This window comes from Lissotriton vulgaris, unplaced genomic scaffold (assembly GCF_964263255.1).
Source record: "Lissotriton vulgaris unplaced genomic scaffold, aLisVul1.2 SCAFFOLD_283, whole genome shotgun sequence".
In the NCBI taxonomy this organism is placed as follows: domain Eukaryota; kingdom Metazoa; phylum Chordata; class Amphibia; order Caudata; family Salamandridae; genus Lissotriton; species Lissotriton vulgaris.
The window spans coordinates 642,187-658,869 of NW_028254237.1; the positions used below are offsets into that span (position 1 = coordinate 642,187).

Here is a 16,683-nt window from a genome sequence, read left to right on the forward strand (position 1 = left end):
AGGGGATAGTGGTTTAGAGCAGTGCAAAGTGTAGTGGTCAAGAGTGCAGTGGTGCATAGTAGAGTGGGGTAGAGAGCACGGGCATAGAGTGGTGCAGAGTAGAGTAGAGATGCGTAGAGTAGAGTGGTGTTGCATGCAGTGTTAGAGTGTCATAAGTGGTGCAAAGTGCAGAAGCCAAGAGTGCAGGGGTGCATAGTAAAGTGGCGTAGTGTGCACTGGCACAGATTAGAGTGGTGCAGAGTAGAGAGATGTAAAGTGACAGCGTGCAGTGTGAGAGTGCAGTAGTGCACAGTAGATGAGAGAGACAAAGAGTGGATTAGCGTAGAGTGCAGAAGAGCTGTTCAGATTAGCATAGAGGGGTGCAGAGAAGAGTGCAGTGGCATAGAGTAAAGTGGCACAGAGCAGAGTGGTGCAGAGTAGAATGGCACAGAGTGGAGTGGCGTAGAGTGGCATATAGTTCAGATGCAGAGAGTGCAGTGCTGCAGACGAGAGTGCTGTAGAGTGCAATGGTGTAGAGTAGAGTGGTGTACAGTACAATGGCACAGAGTAGAGCATAGTGGCATACAGTGCTGTGATGCAGTATAGATTGCCATAGAGTGCAGTGGTGTACGGTATTGCTTTTGAGTAAAGTGGTGTAGAGTGCATTGGGGGTAGAATGCAGTGGTGTAGAGTGCAGTGGCATAGATTGCAGTGGCATGGTATGGATTGGAGTTGTGGGTGTGGAGTGGCACAGAATTCAACAGAGTGGTGTTGACTGCAGTTGCAGAGTAGATTGTTTCAGAGTGGAGTAAAGTTGCATAGAGGGCAGTGGGGTGGAGCATACTGTTGTACAGTGTGGTGGTGTATAGTAGAGTGGTGTGGAGTGCATTAGTGTAGAGTGCAGTGGTGCAGTGTAGAGTGGCATAGAGTGCAGTGAGGCATAGTGCAGTGGCGCAAAGTAGAGTGGCATAAAGAGCAGTGGGTAGAGTACAGTGGTGCAAAGTAGAATAGAGTAGCGCAGAGTGCAGTGGCACTGAGTAGAATAGAGTGGAGAAGAGTGCAGTGACATAGTGGCATAGAGTGATCTGTTGCAGGATAGATAGGTGTAGAGTGCATTGCTTTTGAGTAAAGAGGTGGCGAGTGCTTTGGCTTAGTGTGCAGGGGCATAGAGTGCAGTGTTGCAGAGAAGGGTGGCATTGAATGGTGTGGCACAGAGTGGTGTAGACTGCAGTTGTGAAGAGTGCAGTGGTGAATATTAGAGTAGCGCGGGGTAGAGTGCATTGGCATAGAGTAGGGTCAAGTGGTTTAGAGTAGAGAAGCGTAAGGAGTGGTGCACAGAAGAGTACACTGACACAGTGTGGAGTGCAGAGGTGTAGTGTGGATTGGTGCAGAGTAGAGTGCAGTGGTGTGGAGTGGTGCAGGGTAAAATGGAGTGGGGTAACATGTAGTATGCATGGTATGGTAGCACACTGCTATTACACACATTAACGTTTTGGGCAAAAGGAGGGACAAACTCGAGCTGAACAGCCTAAAGCCATAAAGTCAGCAAATAGAAGGCCAGGAAATATGAGTTACAAACCACAAAGGCAATGGTAAGTAACAGGTGGAATGCATTCCTAGGTCAACTTTCTGGATGTCCCCAGGATGTCTTTAGCAAACCAGACAGCTGTGTTGCATTGTAGTCTGCGACCTAAATATGCCCTCCAATCGTTAATTATATTATTTGATTATTCTGTATTAAAATGCTATTGTTATCAAAAATGTACCATATCTTAGGTTAATTTGTTTTTGACTGTTTATATGTGTGTTGGTTGTGGAAGTTTGCTGAAGGGCAGTGCTTAATTTGAGTCAGTAGTTGCCAGTGTAGTTACCGGCATTCATTTTTGGGGACCAGCACTACATTTATTGAGAGCATGAGAGGGAAAAACACCCACAGGGGAAAGACGGAGGGAGAAAAAGGCCATCACAAATGGAGAAAGCAGGAGCCTGCAAGAGTGAGATAAAGGGACAGGAGTTGCAGAGGCATGAGGTGTATCTATGCCACCTAGCACTGGTATCTGGAGTGCCTGGATTTAATTGCACTGGCTTCTGAGCAGGGCATATGGCACCGCCGCTCATTCTTTTAGAAATGAAGTCCTCCTGCAGAGACAAGTAATGCACTACTCTATGAGATGTCATGATTGTTGATGCAACTTCCCTGCAGTAGAACTTTGACATGAGGCTTTGGGTGGAGAGAGGTCAGCTGGGTACCAGGCTCTTCCTTGTGAAGGCTGTGGTGCGGCTCTGTGTTATCCTGTGAGAATAGTCTGTAAGACGTCCAGCTCCTGACCGCATCAGTACCAAAAGGCTCCGGAGTGAGAGTGGGGTGCGTGAAGCGCTGCCTCATGTAAAGGGTGACACAAAAAGTGGAGAGAGAGCGCGTACGTTCGTTCAAAGAAATCCTTTATTAGTTACACGTCAGTTTCTCACTTCAAGGGTCAAGTAAAAGCCTGGGGACCGGTGACCAGGAGCAGATCTCAATGCTGGATCCTGCGGATGGACTGGATCTGGTTGGTGTGGGCCTGGGTGCTGTACTCGCTGTAGTTCCGGTACTCCCCGTTGTGCTTGTCGCGCTCCAGCACGTACTGGTACCCTCTGTAGCCAGGGTACTGATAGGCCACCCAGCTGCAAACATTGGAATAGGGCGAAAAGAGCATACAGCAAATCAGTCCACATATATTTACTGTCACAAATGCTACCACCATTACTTCCTGCCAGTAGCTCTCCCTTTAAATACTGCTTCCTGTATCCAACTGAGCCGAAACATGTCATTTACTGCCTCATTTATGGCTTCACTTCCTGTCTTTTTTTTCTCGGTAATCAGCGCCCTGGAGACCTTTTATCATTTTCTGCATTCATATATATCCCTCAACCTCTTGACTCAAAGATGAAGTTGAGGGTTTAATGGTGGTCCCATTAAGGTGAATTGAGATTGAGCACTTTTTTGGAGGGGGATATAAGTTCGAAAAGTGGATGACCCCATTAAAGTCTAAGAAGGAATTTTGCAGGGCAGTTGATGACAAGTAAAAAGAGGGAGACACCCTCAAAATGCTGGTGAGTTGAAAGGTATGTCTACATTGATCCAGACAAGTTATGTCCTGCCACAACTGTTAATTTACTTCCTGAGTTTAGTATCACAGTGTTGTCATTCTGGCCATTCTCGATCACCCTCCCACACTATATCCAGTTTAAATTGAAGTTTCTGAGGCCTTGAATATGAATACTAGACTCTCAGATCTATCAAATACATCAAATCTTAGCAAGCAAAAAGCAAGAAATCCAGGGGCAGATGTATCAAAATACCTATTTGCGATTCTCAAATAGCGATTTTCTGAGAATCGCTATTTGAGAATAGCAAAATGGTATGTATGTAAAAATTCGCTATTTTTTAACGATTTCTTAAAATTCCTGAATTGCTATTAGCAAATTGCTAATCACAATTAAGGAATAATTTCCCATTCATTTCTATGGGCCAGGAGGCCCGTAGGAAGGAATGGGAAGTTATTCTCAATTTGCGATTCGCAATTTGCTAATCGCAAATTGAGAATAATTTCAAGTGTGCAAGGGTGTTTAAAGGACACCCTGCTGCACCCCTGAAATTTACATGTGTGTGCATATGGCGCACATACATGCCCTAAGGGCATGTATGAGCACCACATGGCACCTTTACAAATGTCAAAAAGTGCATTTGTAAAAGAATTTGCAAATTAACACCAACAACAAGTTGGTGGTAATTTGCGATTTCTTAGTGTAAATTCGCAAAACCAGAATGCTTCATACATAGCATTTAAGGAATCGCAATTTGCGATTCCTTAAATGCTGACGCAAACTTAGTGAATCGCAAATGATACATTGCATTTTCTGACTTTTTTGTCGCAAACGCTGCTATTTTGCGATTCGCAGTGTTTGCGACAAAAAAAACGTTTGATACATCTGCCCCCCAGTCTTTAATGGGCTTTTAAAATATTTGTTGTGATCCCAAAGATTGTCACTATAACGCAAGTGCTCTATGGATCCATGCCCTCTCCATCCCGCTCCACCAGCCGGCATCGCTTACCTCCCAGAGTTCACTTTGATCGACGCCACCTCCTTGTTGCACCAGCCCATGGCCTGCAGAGATGGGAAGTCATCGCAGAGCTCAAACTTGCGCCCCTGGAAGTTCTCGCCTTCATGCAGGGTCACCTTGCTGTCACTGTGGTTCTGTTCCAAAAAAAGAGAAGGGGTCAGCAACTGAGACATGAGCTCTGGGTGGTGGGGCCTCTGCCTCTCCAGCAACAGAAGGGCATCTCACATGGGCTCAAAGTACACACAACACTTGGATGGTAGGCGAGTTTAAGGGCACGTGCTGTGTTTATTGTTTGATCCTGGAGGGTGTGTTCCTTCCTAGAGCTCGTTGATTGTGTTGGTTTGTTGACAGTGGGTGTTGCCAGGTAGTCAAAATTGTAAAGGTTCATACTTTTCATAGTCATTGAAGTTTACAGCGTCGACAGAAGATAATTTTATCTTAAAAACATTTAGCAAGATATGTCTCCCACTAAAAGTGTCAAATTGGGGTGTTTTTATCCTGAAAAAACTTTCTTTTAGGTGAAGTTTTCTACTCCTATTTAATCTGAAATCTGTCAGCTCAATGACGTCTGTGAAGATTGTCAAGTTTAAAAACACGCCCGGAAGTGGTGTAGAAAAACCTTTTCAACACCACAATAACTCTATGACATTTTTTGTTGACCTTTAGAATAGGTGAATGTATAAGTAAATGAATGCATAAAACTTAATACATGAATGAATGTGTGAATGCATCACTCAATTATTTAAACAAAATAGCTTTGTAATCTGAATCACCTCATTGTCGGGGGGAGGGGCAGGTAAGATTCAGAAGCATCACCGTAGTTTTTAACAATAGTGTGCTGGATCTTGGTGCTGGTGATTATAGGCACCGCGCTCCTTAGTGGGAGGCCTTGGACTGTGAGGCTCATTTATACTTTCGAGTGCCAGCATGCTTGGGGGTTATTATGCAATGGGCTTCCTAGAAAGAAGTGATTTACCTTATTGCTGATGCATTTGGTGTTCTTTGCCTGAGTGGTTTTGTGTAGCAGGTAAGAGACTTAGATGGTGAATCGGGTATCCACAAGGGAGCTAGTCTGATGATTTCAGTGTCTGGGACATCAGGGTCTAGGGGGTCTTTCTGGCTGATAACCTGCGTGTGATATACTTCGTTCTCCTCGTGAACGAAGGGGACAAGAATATTTTCTCGACAAAGTGGAGCAAGTTGGTATCATTGAAACTGGAATTGGTGGTAATACTGTCCTCTGCTGGGTGCTGCTCTGTGTGGTGAAAGGGATCTGGAAACATGTCATTATTCTACGATGTGACTACTAGGCTTACAGCCTTGCTTCTGGGTGTGACTGCCATCGATGAGTGGCGGCTCTTGAAAAGATAGCACCAGCCTTATTTCGATCTAGGCAGACGGGTTACTCTGCCACAACGGTGACGGGTATCTTGTCCGCTGAAATTTAAATCGCATAGGATATAATGGGATTTATATTCAGGTGGACGGAATATCGGTACCATTGTGACAGAGTAACCCGTCTGCCAAGATCTAAACCAGGTCCTCTGTGTCTTCTAAGATGGATTGGAGAGCATTCTCTCAGATGTCTTCTCTCTATCTTGGTGTGAAACTCCAATATTGTGACTAAAGATGCAGTTGGGGTCAAGGTCAGCATGGGCATGGGACCCAACCGTTTTTAAGAATCTGGGATGTGGTGGGTGCAATCCCTTAATTCCCCAGGCTGTGTAGGTATCCTTGTAATCCTGCCCTTTAAGGACGTTCTGCCCCTCTCCATCATATTGTCCCCAGTGGCCTCAATGTTCTATAGACCAGATGGGGGACTTGTTCTACATTCTTTTTCTTGCTGCATCCACAGACCACTGACTTTGGTGGACTGGACTTCACCAAGTAGGTACCCTCCCCCCCCCCCCCCCCCAATTGATGTGTTTAGAAAGGACAGCGGGGATTCCACAGCTGTCAGGGCCGTGAAACCTGGGTTTACAGACCTCGAAATGATTTTTTTTAAGTTTGCTGTGGTGATTGGTGACATTTGTAAGTTTGGAGAGGGGGATTTTTAAGAATGGAAAGCTCGGTGGTATTCTGTAGAGGGAGCTTCTGATCGAGGAAGGAAGTTGGTGATGGTTGGACATGATTGCTTGTTATGGTATGGCAGACGGTGGTATGACGCAACAGGTGGTACGAGTACAAAGGCATCGCAGCTGAGAGCGGCACTTCATATTGGGTTGGTTTTTCGTTGTCAGGTGCAGAGGACTTTCGCTGTACTATGTGTGCGTGAGGAGGTCAGCTGCTGATGATTGTCCTGTGTTCTATGTTATGGTGGTTCATGAATATTGATTGAATGACCACTATGTGAGACCGGTGGTAGAAACTGTTATGAGTGTGTATTGTAGCTAGGGATGTGCATGTTTTATTTTCACTGCCAAATTTTGCGAAGTTTGTGATTTTCGCTATTCACAAAGTTTGATGGTTTGAGTTCACCAGTCTCCTTCCAACTGTTGTTTGTATGTTGGGAGATAATGTTCACTGCATAATGAGTTTCAATCTAATCGAAGAAAGCTTAGATAGAAAATATATGATGACTTTTTCTGTGAATTTACCTTTTTCTACTTAAATTGCCACAATTGTCATGCAAATGTGGTGTAGACGTAAAATGTGAAACTTTGCTAATTTTGCAGAAAACTTCAAGAAGGATGTAAGAAAAATACGGTATGTGCATTTATAAATTGTAAATTCAATGTCATTTGGATAAATGGTGGTGATGACGAGTGGGTATGATGGTCTGCCGAAACGTGGCGATGGTTCTGAGTGTGTAATTGGGAGATGGCATGCGGCGCTGACTGTTCGCAGTGAGATTTATCAAATGGGATGGTATGTGGTCTGTGCATTAGAGGTGGCTGGGATGGCTGTTGGTGATGCTTGTTCAACATCTGTATTTTGGGATGGCTGTAAGTCCTGAGTGTCTGCAGTAGGTGTTCTTGGGTGGCAGGCGGAATGTAATATGACGTGGCAGCTGCCAGTGGGCATTCTAGGCTGGTTATGGCTTACATGTGCCTTGGTTGGGCTAGCCTGGCTAGGGTACCATGAACGAGACAACATGGGGCTTTATACACAGACAGACAGACAGACACTTACCGCACATTTGACAGGCCGGAAGGAGAGGAGGTGCTCGGTCCGGTATCCGCTGTTGCCGCTCCAGGCCTCCCACCGAGGGTAGTCCCCCTTCTCAAGGATAAACTGCTGCCCCTGGAACTCTGGGTACTCAAACCCAAGCCATCTATTGGAGGAAGACAGGAGGTGTGTTAGTCACGTGACCCGAGGCACAGGCTTTTCCCTTCATCCGATCCGAGCGCTGACATACCCCTGACTCTGTCTCAACCCAGGTACCTGTGAGAGCTCTCCTGTCCCTGCCTCCACCAGTGCCCTCAACAGGCCTCTTGGGGCCCCTTCTCTCAGCGGGCTCTGTCTCAACCCAGGTACCTGTGAGAGCTCTCCTGTCCCTGCCCCCACCACTGCCCTCAACAGGCCTCTCGGGGCCCCTTCTCTCAGCGGGCTCTGTCTCAACCCAGGTACCTGTGAGAGCTCTCATGCCCTCACCCACCAGTGCCCTCAACAGGCCCCTCGGGCCCCCTTCTCTCAGCGGGCTCTGCCTGCCTCACTGTGCTGTCCTGGCCACTTTCAGGACATTTGTAAATAGAAAATGTGTCTGGGACTCCAGGGCGGGAGATGGGTCGCTGCGGGTATTTTCAGGGTTTATTCCATCATGCCGCTTATATTAAATGCATCCACTTGCCGAGGTGTAGATCTGATGAACACTGTGATTGTCCCAGTACTAACGCCCCCGTAGGGGTTTGTTTTTTTGCAGTGTTTTATATAGCGCGAACTTGAGCCGAATCGGGTATTTGAGCGCTTTACATAGCCCCATCCTATTCTCGAGGCTGTTACTCAAACATGTAATATGTTAATGTACATACACGCACGCATGCGCACACACACACACATATATATATACTTATGCTCTCTGACCAGCACAGCTCATCATAATAACGCCACTTACGGGCCGTTCTCCACCTTGATCGAGCGGATCTTGCGGAAGCCCCTCTCCAGGATGTTGGGGCACTCGATCATGAACTCGCACCTCTTGCCCTGGAAGTTCTCCTCCTCCCAGACGGTCACCCTCCACTGGCCCAGGGTCTCCATGTGTTGGCTGGTCATTGGTATCTCAGGCCGAGGTTCTAAACTGGCAAGGATATAAAAACGCTTATTTCTAGGATTAACTTTCCTATGAGCTCTCACATTGTTAGCAGGTGAGAAAACATGCATGTGTGCAAGGCTCCTTGACCAGGAGAAGGGCTGAGTGCCGAAACGTGTCGGCCGTTAGCCGATGAAACCAACACAAGACGAGTGAGAGCGGTCTGTTTTGTTGATATTTGGAGAAACATTGTGGATTGAGAATACAGGCCCGGCTCCAGGAATTTTTGTTTGGGTGGGCCAAGGGCGCATTTGGGTGGGCCACTGCAGGCTCAATGTGTCGCTTCTGGAGGTAGCCTACAAATAAAAAAAACTGTACTCCTGCGTGTGATAGAAGGGGATAACAGGAGATTAAGGGCCCTCCATTATTTTCCAAATCTCTTTCTAATCGTTAACACTCTCAAAAAGTGTTTTGATCCCATGTAAGGTCCTTTTGATGGGCAGAGGAGGTTTCTGAGGTGGGAGTATCAGGCAAGTAACACTACTCAGCCTGCCTCGTTGCCAGCCTTCAGAGAGAATCTCTCTTCATTATTACCTCCGTCTGACCCCAGACTCTGCAGTACACTCCCTTCCAGGCCTGATCATCAATTTTCAACAATCTCTCTACCGTGCACCTTAACTCACAGCTAACCTTGGTCCCCAGCCCCATATCAGGCACCACCTGGTTTCATTTTCCATAATCCCACTAAAAAGATTTGTAAAATCACCTTCAAACTGAAAACCCTGAATATAAGAGTAAATATAATTAGCACACACTTTAAACTATGTTACACAGTGGCCCTAATGACCCAACTGCTAATTAAATAAGCACAAACATTACAGGGTCTATTATAGCGCCGGTGCAAAAGTATTTATTGGTGTCCCACCACTGACCTCTTACTCGATAGACAACTTTACTACCACCCTCCAACAGTGCACTTCATCTCTCCTTAGCCCCTTTCAGTCATGACCTCCTCATCAGACTCCCTCCCTACCTGCCCCCCACCAGTGTCCCTCATCACTCCAAAGCCCCTCCCCATGACCACCTCCTCAGACTCCCACACAAATACCCTCCACCAGTGCCCCTCATCGCTCCATAACCCCTCCCCCCATTGACCTCCTCCTGTGTCCCTCACTGCCACCCTCCACCAGTGTTCCTCATCGCTCCAAAGCACCTCCCCCATGACCTCATCGGATTCCCTCATTGCCACCCTCCTCCCAGACTCCCCCACTACCATCCTCCACCAGTGCCCCTCATCTCTCCGTAGCTCCTCCCCATGACCTCCCCCTCCTCGGATTCCCTCATTGCCATCCTCCAACACTGGCCTTCATCTCTCCGTAGCCTCTTCCCCTCATGACCTCCTCCTCAGACTCCCTCCCTACTACCCTCCACCAGTGCCCCTCAGCGCTCCATAGCCCCTCTCCATTACCTCCTCCTCAGACTCCCTCCCTACCACCCTTCACCAGTGCCCCTCATCACTCCAAAGCCCCTCTGCCTCATGACCTCCTCCTCAGACTCCCTACCTACCACCCTCCACCAGTGCCCATCACTCCAAAGCAATCCCCTCATGACCGCCTTCTCAGACTCCCTCCCTACCACCCTCCACCAGTGCCCCTCATGCCCTCCTCCTCAGACTCCCTCCCTACCACCCTCCACCAGTGCCCATCCCTCAAAAGCAACCCCCCCTCATGACCGCCTCCTCAGAGTCCCTCCCTACCACCCTCCACCAGTGCCCATCATCACTCCAAGCAACACCCCCTCATGATCTCCTCCTCAGACTCCCTTCCTACCCCTCCACCAGTGCCCCTCATCACAAAGCAACTCCCCCTTATGACCTCCTCCTCAGAATCCCTTCCTACCACCCTCCACCAGCGCCTCTCATCACTCCAAAGCCCCTCCCCCATGACCTCCTCTTCAGACTCCCTCACAAACAACCTCCACCAGTGCCTTCCATCTCTCCGTATCTCCACCCCTCATGATGCCCCCTCGGATTCCCTCATTGCCACCCTCCAACAGAGCCCATCATCACTCCATAGCCCCTCTCTCATATGCATTTTATTTCTTGTATAGCGCTACTCGTAGTGTAGGGTATCACAGTACTGTACATCACACACACATTATGCAGACACAATGATTCATAAAAGTATCCAAATCAGCCTATAGGGAATGTCACATAAGCTAATGAAGATTACCAGGTGTAGGAATCACATCTCATCCATGCTGCTGGTGGCAATATGTATTAAGAGGGTTAGGTCTGGAGAACCACAAACACAGGATTTAAAGCATACCCCAGTGGTTGGCTGTATTGATTAGAAATTATATCTGCCCAAACTCTGTATTGCAACATTAGAATAATGAAATACTGGGAAAATTCGAACTAACTAGCAATACAAAAAAAAATCTAATTATACCATTCTGGTTTCTATACACGTCTTTGATCACACTGTCCTATGTATCAAAGGATCTCTGTGACAAAGGCAGTAACCCACTGAGCTATCCACGTTAACTACAGTTCTATTGCATTTAAATACTACAAACCAAAAAAAGAACGCTCTCCAGCAAGATCAACAATCCCCAAGGTTATTTGGACATTTAGTTGTCGTGCATCCTTGCAGAAACACTCATGAATGATACCATCGATTTAAACACACGATGTAAATGAAAATGAAATAAACACGGCGTTCTAAGTATGTCTTTCTCACAGATTTAAAAAACACAATAGCCACACATTCTCGGATCGGTTAAACAAACAGCTCAAGGGGTCAGGAAGGTCAGGAAAACGAAACGGCAAAATAAACTCCTCTTTACCAGCAGAAAAGAATTAATTATCCACAAATCCAGTTCCAACGAAAGGCTTTGTCCCCTTCGCAGTGCCCCTAATGTACCTGCACGAGTCGGCGGGGACACAGCCCACCTGCCTAATAGGAGATGCGTGATTGGGGGTGTGAGCCCAGGCCCAATCACGCAACTCCTAAAGAAAGATAACGTTCGAAGAACGTTTTAACTTGCAGTGGCCATATTCTGCTGGCCTTGCTGACGTCACTGCCAGGGCCAAGGGTTATGTTTGGGTGGGCCAGGCCAAAGTTTGGGTGGGCCCGGCCCACCCGGCCCACCCTCTAGAACCGGGCCTGTGAGAATGTAAGGGCATTCCAGCCCTGCCGCCTCTCCCTGCTACACATGGATAGGAGGCAGTTCGGGGATCGCGTGGAGAATGCCCCATCAGCGCACATAGACAACAGCTCCATCATTGGAAAATAAATCTTTGCGATCATCAAAGACTTCACTTCAACAGTCGCCACAATTAACCGCATCCCCCTTACAAGAGCGATGTGACAACCTCTCCGAATTCTTCAGTGACAAAATCAAAGCCATACACAACATCTTCAACCCTCAGCCGAACCCCTAAACCCTCCCCACCAGCCTACCCTCAAACACCCAAGGAGTAACCCTGATGGTCTGCGAAATACTCACCATGGAGGAACCAGCCATCACCATGAGAACCATCCACACCGGGGCACCCACTGACCCTTGCCCTCACCACATCTACAGCATTGGGCCGTCCCTGTCAGAGAAGCGTCACTCACATCATGGATGCCTCCACCCAGCCCAAGATGTTCCTGGAGGTCTGGAAGCATGCAATGGTCAATGCAATGCTAAAGAAACCCTCGGCAGATACCATGCAACTAGCAAACTACCACCCGATCTCCCTTCGACCCCACCTGGCCAAAGTGATGGAAAAAGTCATAAACAAACAATGCTACCACCCCTTCAATGCACCAACTCCTGGACAACACGCAAACAGGTTTCCAGCCAAACCACAGCACCAAGAATAACTTCATAGCAGCAACTGACAACATTAAAATGATCCTAGAGTGTGGAGACACAGCAGCTCTTATACCACTCGGCCTCGCTGCAGCCGTCCATGCGTTCTCCCATTCCACCCTGATCAAAAGACTACGCAAGACAGGCATCCAAGGACCCGCCCTCAGCTGTGTTTGTTCATTCCTCACAGGAAGAACACAGAGAGTCACCCCGCCACCCTACACATCAAAGACCCAGAACTTCAGATGCGGAGCCCCCAAGGATCATCCCTAAACCCTACGTTATTCGACATCTACAAGAGTCCGCTAGTGGACCCCATCAGATCTTACAATATCAACAATCTCTCCCACGCTGGAGCATCAGGACTGATACTCTCCCTGTCAAACAAGCCCCTACTACAGAAAGAGACCTTTCAACCCACATGGCTCTGCTAGCCCCATGGATGCAAACCAACTGCCTTAAACTGAACACAGACAAAACGGAGGCCGTGACCTGTCGAGGGAAAGGCTCTCCCTGGGACTCCGCCCCGTGGCCCACTCACCGTGCACCCTCCCTCTTTGCCTCTACCCATGCAAGAATACGTGGAGTCATCCTGGCCGACAATCTTGACACGACTGCCCAAGTAAACGCAGTGACCGCCACCTGCGTCCCATCCTTGGGACGCTTCAAAAGATCTTCAGGTGGCTTCCTGGGACCACCAGGAGACCCGCCACACTGGTCTCGGCCACCAGCAGAGTCGACTACAGCGACACACTCTACACAGGAAACTCAAGGGGGTTGAAGCTCTCGCACATATACCTGCTCCTCGAACCCTCACACAGGCTGGGGCCTTTACACCGTCTGTACCTTCTGTGCCGGAGCATGACCTGCTTACAGGGGCAAAGACCCTCACACCTTCTGTGCCTGAGCATGACCTGCTTACAAGGGCAAAGACCCTCACACCTTCTGTGCCTGTTCATGACCTGCTCACAGGGGCAAAGACCCTCGCGCCTTCTGTGCCTGAGCATGACCTGCTTACAAGGGCAAAGACCCTCACACCTTCTGTGCCTGAGCATGACCTGCTTACAAGGGCAAAGACCCTCACACCTTCTGTGCCTGTTCATGACCTGCTCACAGGGGCAAAGACCCTCACGCCTTCTGTGCCTGAGCATGACCTGCTTACAAGGGCAAAGACCCTCACGCCTTCTGTGCCTGTGCATCACCTGTTCACAGGGTCAAAGACCCTCACCACTTCTGTACCTCGGCATCACCTGTTCACAGGTGCAAAGACCCTCGCACCTTCTGTGCCTGTTCATGACCTGCTCACAGGGGCAAAGACCCTCGCGCCTTCAGTGCCTGAGCATGACCTGCTTACAAGGGCAAAGACCCTCACACCTTCTGTGCCTGTGCATCACCCGTTCACAGGGTCAAAGACCCTCACGCCTTCTGTACCTCGGCATCATCTGTTCACAGGTGCAAAGACCCTCGCACCTTCTGTGCCTGTTCATGGAGAGCCTCATAAAGGTAGAGAACTCCCACATTCTGTACGAGTGTATCACGTGACTCATTTGGCCAAACCCCCTCATACTTTCTGTGCATGTGCATTGCCTGCCTCAAGGGGGTTGAGGCTCTCACACATATAACTGTCCTCTGCTCCCTCACAGAGGCGGGAGCCTTTACACCGTGTGTACCTGTGAATCACCTGCTCATAGAGGGAAAGACCCTCACACCTTCTGTGCCTGAGCATGATCTGCTCACAGGGGCAAAGACCCTCACACCTTCTGTGTCTGGCATCACCTACTCACAGGGGAAAAGACCCTCACGCCTTCTGTGCCTGTGCATGACCTGCTTACAGGGGCAAAGACCCTCACACCTTCTGTGCCTGGCATCACCTACTCCCAGGGGCAAAGACCCTCACGCCTTCTGTGCCTGTCCATGACCTGCTTACAGGGGCAAAGACCCTCACACCTTCTGTGCCTGGCATCACCTGCTCACAGGGGCAAAGACCCTCACACCTTCTGTGCCTGGCATCACCTGCTCACAGGGGCAAAGACCCTCACACCTTCTGTGCCTGGCATCACCTGCTCACAGGGGCAAAGACCCTCACGCCGTTTGTGCCTGTGCATGACCTGCTCACAGGGGCAAAGACCCTCACACCTTCTGTGCCTGTTGATGACCTGCTCACAGGGGCAAAGACCCTCACGCCTTCTGTGCCTGTTGATGACCTGCTCACAGGGGCAAAGACCCTCACGCCTCTGTGCCTGTTGATGACCTGCTCACAGGGGCAAAGACCCTCACGCCTTCTGTACCTGTTCATGACCTGCTCACAGGGGCAAAGACCCTCACGTCTTCTGTGCCTGTTGATGACCTGCTCACAGGGGCAAAGACCCTCACACCTTCTGTGCCTGAGCATGACCTGCTTACAAGGGCAAAGACCCTCACACCTTCTGTGCCTGTTCATGACCTGCTCACAGGGGCAAAGACCCTCACACCTTCTGTGCCTGAGCATGACCTGCTCACAGGGGCAAAGACCCTCACACCTTCTGTGCCTGGCATCACCTACTCACAGGGGCAAAGACCCTCACGCCTTCTGTGCCTGTTCATGACCTGCTCACAGGGGCAAAGACCCTCACCCCTTCTGTGCCTGTGCTTAACCTGCTCACAGGTGCAAAGACCCTCACACCTTCTGTGCCTGTTCATGACCTGCTCACAGGTGCAAAGACCCTCACACCTTCTGTGCCTGAGCATGACCTGCTTACAGGTGCAAAGACCCTCACGCCTTCTGTACCTGAGCATGACCTGCTCACAGGTGCAAAGACCCTCACCCCTTCTGTGCCTGTGCTTAACCTGCTCACAGGTGCAAAGACCCTCACACCTTCTGTGCCTGTTCATGACCTGCTCACAGGTGCAAAGACCCTCACACCTTCTGTGCCTGAGCATGACCTGCTTACAGGTGCAAAGACCCTCACGCCTTCTGTACCTGAGCATGACCTGCTCACAGGTGCAAAGACCCTCACACCTTCTGTGCCTGTTCATGACCTGCTTACAGGGGCAAAGACCCTCGCGCCTTCTGTGCCTGTGCATAACCTGCTCACAGGTGCAAAGACCCTCACACCTTCTGTGCCTGTGCATCACCTGTTCACAGGGTCAAAGACCCTCACGCCTTCTGTACCTCGGCATGACCTGCTCACAGGGGCAAAGAGCCTCACACCTTCTGTACCTGTTCATGGAGAGCCTCATAAAGGTAGAGACCTCCCACAGATTCTGTACGAATGTATCACGTGACTCACATCGCTAACCCCCCTCATACTTTCTGTGCCTGAGCATTGCCTGCCTCAAGGGGGTTGAGGCTCTCACACATATAACTGTCCTCTGCTCCCTCACAGAGGCGGGAGCCTTTACACCGTGTGTACCTGTGAATCACCTGCTCACAGGAGCAAAGGCCCTCACACCTTCTGTACCTGTGAATCACCTGCTCACAGGGGCAAAGACCCTCACACCTTCTGTGCCTGAGCATGATTTGCTCACAGGGGCAAAGACCCTCACGCCTTCTGTGTCTGGCATCACCTACTCACAGGGGAAAAGACCCTCACACCTTCTGTGCCTGTGCATGACCTGCTCACAGAGGCAAAGACCCTCACACCTGCTGCTCCTGTGCAGCATCCGTCGTACAGGGGCAGAGACTCACCCTCTGTTCCTTTGTATCCCCGATAGCACGTGGGGGAGAGGAGCGCACCTGCTGATGCTTCTCCCCTCTCTTCAAGAAGAGAAGCGGCGCAGCGGCGAGAAGCGGTGCGGGGCGCTGTGCTGAGCCACCCACAGAGGGGCACACTCAGCGCTGAAGCAGTGGGAGGCGAGTGTGGCAGTGAAGTGCAGTGATGCAGGGGGTAAGCTGCAAGCAGTGATGGACGCAGCAAGGACACGCGGTCAGTCCTGCGGCCCTCGTGCACATCAATGCACGACACCGGTGGCCCCCCAGGGCTGACCCCGGTCCCAGCTCGACTCTTCCACCCCAGCCCTCCCCGCCCTCCAGGCCCCTCGCCCCGACCCCGGGCTCATACTCACGTCTGACGGGCACGGGTGCAGGCAGCGCTGATGCGGGGGCCCTGTCCCCGGGCCCCTTTTATACAGCGCGCCCTCCGGATCTGCCGAGTGAGCACTTCGCCCTGCCAGCTCAGCAGCGCGGCCTCTGAACAGAGCCAGCACCCGGGGGGAGTGCGGCCCACCCCCCGGCCTCCCCGCGGCCGAGGCCCGGCCATTGTGGAGGGATCAGGGGCACAAAGAAAGTGCTGGGCTCTGCGTGTGAGGCTGGCACTGACGGCACTGCCCGGGCCTGCGGGTCAGCGCCGGGCCACGTGCTGCCCACCTCTCCCCTCCCCCCTGGGGCCCGCCGTCCCGACACCCGCGGCACCGTGGACCCCAGCACGCAGGGGCCCTCCCGGTGAAATGTGTCCTCTGTGGGGCAGGGAGTCATTGCCTCCGGGGCACGAGACTCCACGGGGCACGAGACTCCACGGGGCACGAGACTCCATGGGGCACTCTCTAATGAAATATCTCCTTTTATGCAGCA

General features: G+C 50.3%; 1 protein-coding gene across 2 annotated transcripts; it reads right to left on the reverse strand.

Moving 5' to 3' along the window:
* Positions 1-2,404: 2,404 nt before the first annotated feature.
* LOC147659622 (beta-crystallin A2) lies at positions 2,405-16,291 on the reverse strand. 2 transcript variants are annotated; one of them, XM_086951599.1, is made up of 5 exons: positions 16,179-16,291; positions 8,139-8,321; positions 7,217-7,358; positions 4,076-4,218; positions 2,405-2,643 (listed from the first exon to the last, which is right to left on the reverse strand). In XM_086951599.1, the coding sequence occupies exons 2-5, from the start codon at positions 8,294-8,296 to the stop codon at positions 2,496-2,498; spliced, it is 591 nt and encodes a 196-aa protein (XP_086807725.1). In that variant the 5' UTR covers positions 8,297-8,321; positions 16,179-16,291; the 3' UTR covers positions 2,405-2,495. The 2 variants fall into 2 exon arrangements, with proteins under 2 accessions (XP_086807725.1, XP_086807726.1); XM_086951600.1 differs by having other exon boundaries at positions 8,139-8,316; positions 16,179-16,197.
* Positions 16,292-16,683: the final 392 nt, after the last annotated feature.